The 7,534-nt window shown below is 39.1% G+C and overlaps 1 protein-coding gene across 3 annotated transcripts in view; it reads right to left on the bottom strand.

Moving 5' to 3' along the window:
• otc (ornithine transcarbamylase) overlaps positions 1 to 2,753 on the bottom strand; it is a 4,041-nt gene extending 1,288 nt beyond the window's left edge. For 2 of the 3 annotated variants that reach the window (XR_002171027.1, XM_019894409.1), the window contains exons 1-6: positions 2,591 to 2,753; positions 2,357 to 2,495; positions 2,168 to 2,249; positions 1,704 to 1,791; positions 823 to 976; positions 624 to 746 (exon numbers count right to left, since the gene is read on the bottom strand). Coding sequence is in view for 2 of the 3 variants with exons in the window: in XM_019894409.1 (XP_019749968.1) it covers positions 624 to 746; positions 823 to 976; positions 1,704 to 1,791; positions 2,168 to 2,249; positions 2,357 to 2,495; positions 2,591 to 2,673 (669 nt within the window). In the remaining variant the exon portion in view is untranslated. The remainder of the gene's footprint in view (positions 1 to 623; positions 747 to 822; positions 977 to 1,703; positions 1,792 to 2,167; positions 2,250 to 2,356; positions 2,496 to 2,590) is intronic. The other variant, XM_019894408.1, reaches the window with a different exon arrangement.
• Between the last annotated feature and the right edge of the window lie 4,781 nt (positions 2,754 to 7,534).

The raw sequence follows: 7,534 nt of genomic DNA, 5'->3' as shown, positions 1-7,534 counted from the left end.
ATACATATATATATTTATCTTGTATAAAAAAAAAACAAAAAAAAAAACAAGGGGAGCATAACATATCCAAAATGGAGCAAGACAGAATGTACACGGGAAAACAGGAATAATCCGTCCTGGTAAAATGAAAAGGTCAAATTAACCCTTTCATGCACAAAAAATGCTAACCTTTTTTTTTTTAGGCATGAAAGATAGATAATGGCAGTGGATGGCAACACACCCAAGGGTCCCTTATAGTGGGTGATACACAACTGTGACATTAAGATTAATCGATAGAAGAGAAAACGACATTTGAATAGCTGTCCGCTCTGCCCCTGAAAGGGTTCAACTAAAGTAACTCAACTCACTTGAATTACCCACCCACCCCCCTCTCCCGCATAATAATTTTCTGTATAAAATCTTTACAGTATGCATGCGTACCCATGACTTTCTCATTAGGACTGGGCAATAATTGTGTGTGTGTGGGGGGGGGGGGGGGGGGGGGGGCAAAACAAGAGTTAGACTGGTTTTGATTGGTATTTAAATCCCGATTATTCACCACAATAACTTGTGTTCAGCTGTCTCGGCTTCGCTGTATAAATCATGCACCCTGCAAACATGCGCGGCAGGAATACACACAGTACCTTGGGGGTAGCAACCTTCAAGTGTACTCCCAATTTGGGTGCAGCCATCATGAAAGAGTGCAGGACATTGTTCCCATCTCCAATCCAGCTCACTGTTAGTCCAGCCAGGGACCCATAATGCTCCTGCGGGTGGACATTGATGCTGAAGTTGAGCAGATGAATGTTATTCTGAAGAGAAGAGGTGATTTTTGCAAGGCACCTGCAAGGTCAGCAAGTCAGCCAGAATCTGGATTGGGTGGTCGAGGTCTGACAATCCGTTCACCACGGGAATGGAGCTCTCCTTATCCAGTTCCTCAAGTGTGGAGTGACTGGACACCCGAGCTAGGATGATGTCGCACAATCCTGATAGAACCCTATGGGGAGGAAGCGGTGACTAAAGGCTTGAACAGAAAGAAATGACATTGTCAACGGATGTGATGGGAAAGGCGAGCTAAATTTGAAAGACGTCCGTTATCTCGACACAACGTGCAGAATCGAATAAGAGCGGAGAAAATGATTAAGGTTCAATCACAAAAAAAGTTTTTTAATGCATGAGGAAAGCTACAAGTGTGTCACACAACGCATTCAAAATCAACTGAAAATGTTGCCATTTATGATCTAGTGTCAGAGAAATTTGGTGATATCAGGCGAGAAATCCAGATGCGATTCAAAATGAGGAAAAAAAAGAGAGAAAATTACAAAATAAAAACGGGCGGTCCGGTGGTCGACTGACTTTTGCCCGCTTCCTGCATCAACTTCCGGTGATGCAGGTCACGCGCCACCTGAGGTTAAAGGTGACATGCTGTGTTATATTATTTTATTTTTTAAATCCTTTTTTTTTGTGTGCGTGAAAGTGAAACTGATAGGATTCTTACAATGCATCATATTAATTACAGACACACAATTTTTTTTTCGGAAGGGGGTGGGTTGTTTTTTTTTTCCTCCTCTACACCCCTCGCGATCGACTTGGGTCCAGTCCGGGAGCTACCAGTCAATTGTGACCGACGTATTGGGCACCCCTGGTCTAAAGAATATATCTGGACCCAGAAAATTTAATTTGGCAAAACGCCTTATTTTTTTCAGCATACGAGAAGGACAAACCTCGCAGTGTCGGCGCAACTCTCGTTCACTCCCAGATGGATGTCTTGGGCTGTGAGGAAACAAGGATGTCCACCCAGCAAAGCAAAGCCTAAAATGATCATACATATTCAACAGGATGTTTTTATTTTGTTTTATTTTTTTCCTCTTTCGGTAGCGTTTGCGTTGCACTGCATCATAGTAAAATCAGTTTCGAATATTTTGGACCCTCTTTTGGAGCTCAGCGAAATAACTCTGCCCACAATTTAAACCGGGGAGTGCTGTGGTAAAACTTTAGCTTTTTCAGAATGTGCACACGTGCATCCCACTCAGCAGTACTTTTGTGTCCAGCAATGCTGAGCGGACTGTTGAAGGTGGCGTCACTGTGTGATTTGTTGTGTTTCAGTGGCACCAGTGTGTAAATGGTTGCTCGGTTGAGAGAAGACTTTTTTTTTTTTTTTAAAGCACATGTAACTATGTGAGGGCACCTGTTTCTGTGGACATTCTTGTTCTGGTGCTCCTCTTCTCAAATATCATTGCGATGGACTTCCCTTGCAGAAGGGGCAGATACTAAAAACGGAAAGCAGGGAATACAGCACGTGTTGCTTAAAACACCGCCATGTGCACGACATTGGAACAAAAAAAAAAAAAAAAAAGCAAGTGCATGTACCACCGACCTGTTTTTCATGCTTGAAGCGATGTTTTAAATCAGCAGACACCCATAAAAGCTTCTTGATTTCTTCTGCGGTGAAGTCTTTCCATGTCAGACAGCTGCGACCCTTCAAACTCACACTGCAATTCGCTGCGATGCCACTCCTGGAGAAAGGTAGGCAAAAAACAAAACAAAACAATGAATTGTGCTTATTATTTTGAACAATGATCATGAATTTACAAGCACGTAGAGTTCTTACCTAAATCCACGCAAAATTGTGTTTTTAAAAGTCTTCAAACGTCCAGAAATGGAACTTTTACAGGCAAAATATTTCAAAGACATTGCAAAACTATCAGATGCGGGAGTGGTGGTCAAGTAGATTGATTCGTGTGCTGGGAGAGAACACTTTGCTTGAAAAGGCGGTGTGGCTTCTTGATTTTTTTTTTTTTTTTTTTTTTGGCAGGGGCGTGGGAGGGGCGGTGGACCACCACCACCAACAAATAAAACATTACAACTTGACATGGATGTTCAATCATTCATTTAAAATACCAAATCTCAGTTTTTTTTTTTTTTTTTGCCACTATTTTCAAATCGTCTTCATTCCCCAAAATGAAGTGTGTGTGTGTGTGTGTGTGTGTGTGTGTGTGTGTGTGTGTGTGTGTGTGTGTGTGTGTGTGTGTATGGCTTGTACTCTCAATTCTACATTTCAAATTTTAAATTGTATTAATTTTTCATTGCTCAAATAAATAATCATTTGCCTATGAGCAGAGATGCCAAGGTCATTTTTGAAAATATCTCTTTGCATCTCTCTATCTATATCTCTATATCTATATCCTGGATCTCTCTCTCTCTCTCTCTCTCTCTCTCTATATATATATATATATATATATATATATATATATATATATATATTCAGATAATAAACAAAAAATGCAGCAAATAAGAGTATGCCAGTTGCTTTGATTCAGCCTGTGTGGATGACCATGACTTGGATGACTGAGGACAAACACAAAAACAAAAATAAAATTTTTAGCAAGCACTTCATTAGGTACACCCGCACTTCCCAAGAACTGTTTCAAAGAATTTATAATAATAATAATAATAATAATTATTGTTTTATGTTTTAAACCGGTTGAAATCAATGGTTTGCTCTAACGGGGCGCTCCATTTTACATCCAGAACGGGGCAGTGTTGTACCAAAAAGAAGAAAAAAAAAAAGCAGCCGGGACCGAATGTTGTCTGTGATGTCGTGTCTGCTGTTTTCCGGGGATGTTCTGTGCATCCATTTAAAGAGATTGATGTCAGCGTTCCACTAACACTCACCACTCCTCATTTTATCATCAGACCTCATGAAGGGAGCACTTAAGAAGTCTGCCAGAGCTGTTATTTTTTTTCATTGAGCCCACAGAGTCTTATGATAGGGGAACCTCTCAACCAAAACAAGCCTGAAATTGTACAACTGAAGAAAAAAAAAAACCTAACGTTAGGCAAGACTGTTTTACGTTTTGCAAAAAAAAAAAACTAATGTTAGGCAAGAATGTTTTACGTTTTATGGTGGCTAACTTCTTTTTACACTTGTATGACAATTAAGAACGTTGGAATGTTTCTTGAAACGGATGGTTCAGATTTGCTTGTTGCTCTTTTGTTTTGTTTTTGTTTTTGCTCACCACAGCAGTATTTCACTGTAACAGATCACAGTATACATTGAGTATTTGTTGTTCATCATTCGTGAAGTTACCTAAATATTCACAGATTTTTTTTTGGGGGCGGGGGGCTAACCTATTGGCCATCTTTCATTAAAAAACCCACCTGTTTTGTTTTTTGTTTTTTTTGCAGGGGGGGGGTAGTAGCATGGGGGCTGCTTGGGCCTAAACCACGTCAAATATAAAAATATTGCTTTGGGGCTAACTTGTAGACAAGGAATCTTGTTGAAGTGGGGGCAGGAGCTACCTTTTAGCCTTAGAGGAAAAAAAGTGCTTTGCCACCATTTTATGGCATCTGAGGGCAATTGACAACCTTTTGGGGTGGGTGTCAATTACCAATTTTTCCTATTAGTGGAGCCTCACTGCTGTATTTCAATTGCATAGTGTGACAAAATAGACTGCGTTCAACGTTGTAAGTTCCACTGTTTTAAAACAAAAAAAAAAACAAATAAACATTTTGTGTTTTTCAGTGCACCACATCATTTTATGTGGCCCGCGAAAGCAAATCAAGCATGTCAACTTCCATGATCCTTGCTAAAATTAGGACCGAAATGTCACATTTTGATGTAAAACAAATCATGTCAAGGTTCTGTAATAATCGTGTAACCCTGTTAACACTCACTCAAACAAAAATTGAACAAACTATCATAGTTAATTTGACTGATTTCAAAATTGATCATCTATAAATACAGTTGAGTTGAGTTGTACAAGTATTTACTTAAACTTCACCGTCGTACCGGCCCAACGAAGGAAGATGCAACCACAAAGCGGCCCTTGACAAAGAGGAGTTTGACACCCCTGGTCCAGATCTGTTCGCAAAATGTAGGTTACTATTCAACAATACATCTCCTTTCACATGTGCTAAAGGAGAACACATATACCAGAAAAAGAAGATCAGTGATCATACAGTGTCACAGAAAATGGGGACACGTAATCAGCGATATTCTAGCATGTCGACAGAAACACAGATGACCTTTTTACAATGTATGTCAATCGGTGTGGTCAGCAACACTTCAGAGTTACAATGTTTCCTTTTCATGCTTTCCGGCAATCTGATTTTTTTTTTTTAAGAGTTTCTCGCATATAATCAGACAAATTAGTTACTGTAATACAACCAAATAATATGATTTCATACATATATCTTTTTTTTTACAAATTATATACATGTAATATCGCAAATAATATAACCAGATTACCTGAGTATAATTTCATTAAATCTATGCATAGTTCCCAGGGCCTGCGTGTTTCATTCATGCATTTCTTCAACTGAATTTTAACCATAGAATTAATTCTCCCCACCAATCCTGCAGATTGGATGGCAGGAGCACTGGTATCTAAAAGCAAAATGAAGCATGCATTCAATCTCATCAATTACTCTGTTCAGACAATGCGTTCTCGATATCGATTAAAACAGGTTGTATAATGTTCCTGAACCAGAGACACCATTCCCCCTGCCAACGAGTGAGGTAATCCGTGAAGTCAAAAGAATTTGGGGCAAAATGGGTTCACTGTCAGTGCTGACATAAACCCCATCTTTATCTTTGTTCATTGATTGGAATTTGTTGCCGCAGATTAAATAGAATTCAATTTGTAACATCTTATCCTGTCGCTTACAGTCAGTAATTTCTCCCCCGCAAAATTTAGAAGCTGCATTTTTTTGTTATTTTATTATCAGCGCTTGTTGTGTGCGCTGTGCACTTACGTACACTATCCCAATTTGATGTGGTAACTGAGCAGCATTTGTCTTTCAGATGTGATTATTTTTCTTTTCTTCAGCCAATTCCTGACAATCTGTTTATATGTCAAACAAACGAACACACAAACAAACTAACACCAGGAAGTGGTAATAATGTAACAGGGTTAAATACCGTGTGTCTTTCAGTGTTAAATGGGATTGAAACTATAATATAGCCATGCAAAATAAATGTTTAATAAGTGACAAAAACGTCATGTTAGTGTGCAGCAACTCATTCATTCTGTCCCTTTTTTTTTTTTTTGTTCATTCCAAGACTCTTTCAGTTTGCCCCATGCACTGTTCAAGGTTGCCAGGTGGCTTATCTATCCAATGCATTGTCGAACAGAATCATTCGAGTAAGCTTGGAGAGCATTTTCTCACTTGTTTTCTCTTTTTTTTTTTTTTACTGTCCTTGGTTAACACCACCTAGGGTGTGGTTTTCAGAAAAATGCCTGCTGACCTTCAAACATGCAGTTATTAATTTCAAATTGAACAAAGGCAACTTCAAATTGCCCGCACATGACCCTTAAACATAAACGTCGATAAAGCTGGAAGATTTTGCTCTTGTGTTGAACTAAATTTCTCAGGCATAACCTAACTCAAAGACAGCAAAGTTGTAAACAAATTTACATAATTTCATAACACAAGACCATCGTTTCTCTCACATTAGCAGCCGTGATGGTTCTTATCAGTTTTCGAGAGAAATGCGCAGCTTGTGAATGTAATCTACAAAACAATGTATCATAATCGGAATTTCCTGGCAAATAAGAGCGCAACAGGAGCAGTTATAAAACAAATTATTAAAAAGCCACAGACATGTAACACTCACAAGTAAAGCAAATCAAGGCCTTCACTACACGCATACATGTTCAACCTATATAACAATATCCCACATACAACCACTCACTATCATCACCCCACCACTCTACCTTTATACTACTGATTTGCATGGGCGTCATTAGGCCTATTTTAGGGAGGCTTCAGCCTACCTAAAAATGTCTTTAGCCCCCCTAAATAATTTCATTGCATTATTTAAAAAAAGTATCATTTATTTTTCCTGTACTTTTGCTAATATATTGCATCAAATTCAATGCAATGTGGCCATTTTAAATTATATTTCGATAACATCAAAGGCTAACAGAATATTCCGGGCACCTGCAAATTACAGACAATCTCTGCGCGTCACGAGTGCAAAACAAGAAGAGCATCATATCATTTTTATATTATCAGAAGGGCGGTAGCGAGGCACAAATTGTGCCTTTTCTCCGAAACCGATTCTCAGCTTGGCGCATTCCAAAGTTTGTGCGTCTTCAGCAGGGAGTATTCCAATTCTACGTGATGATTGTTACAAGGACGCCAAGCTACACTGCGGGCATGGGAAAGCCACACAGCATGACCAAATATGAGCAGAATAAAGACTTCAGCACCAACATATTAAATTGAATGGACATAAACGTCTCCCTCTTCATAGGAGCTCACTGCAGCGCAATGTTGCTTCTTGAAGGCAAAAGTGTCCGATGACATAACTATGTATTGTATATAATTTATCCATAATCGTGGCGATTGTTATTTTACAGAGGTTACGGCGGGCCTCAGTACAGATGACGAGCATGTGACTTGGTGACGATCATTGCAGTTTTTGACATGAAAGCAAGTAATTAAGCTTTCTTTGTTTTTTTTAAACATACATGACGTGTATCATTCGAGCGCACACGCAATTCTTTCCACTCCTCTGTGACGTTTGGGCACATCGACTGCCCCTATA

The sequence above is a fragment of the Hippocampus comes genome, unplaced genomic scaffold, assembly GCF_001891065.2.
Source record: "Hippocampus comes isolate QL1 unplaced genomic scaffold, H_comes_QL1_v1.1 scaffold96, whole genome shotgun sequence".
In the NCBI taxonomy this organism is placed as follows: Eukaryota; Metazoa; Chordata; class Actinopteri; order Syngnathiformes; family Syngnathidae; genus Hippocampus; species Hippocampus comes.
Note: the sequence above shows the minus strand (reverse complement) of the source record. Positions and strands in the feature narration are given on the sequence as shown.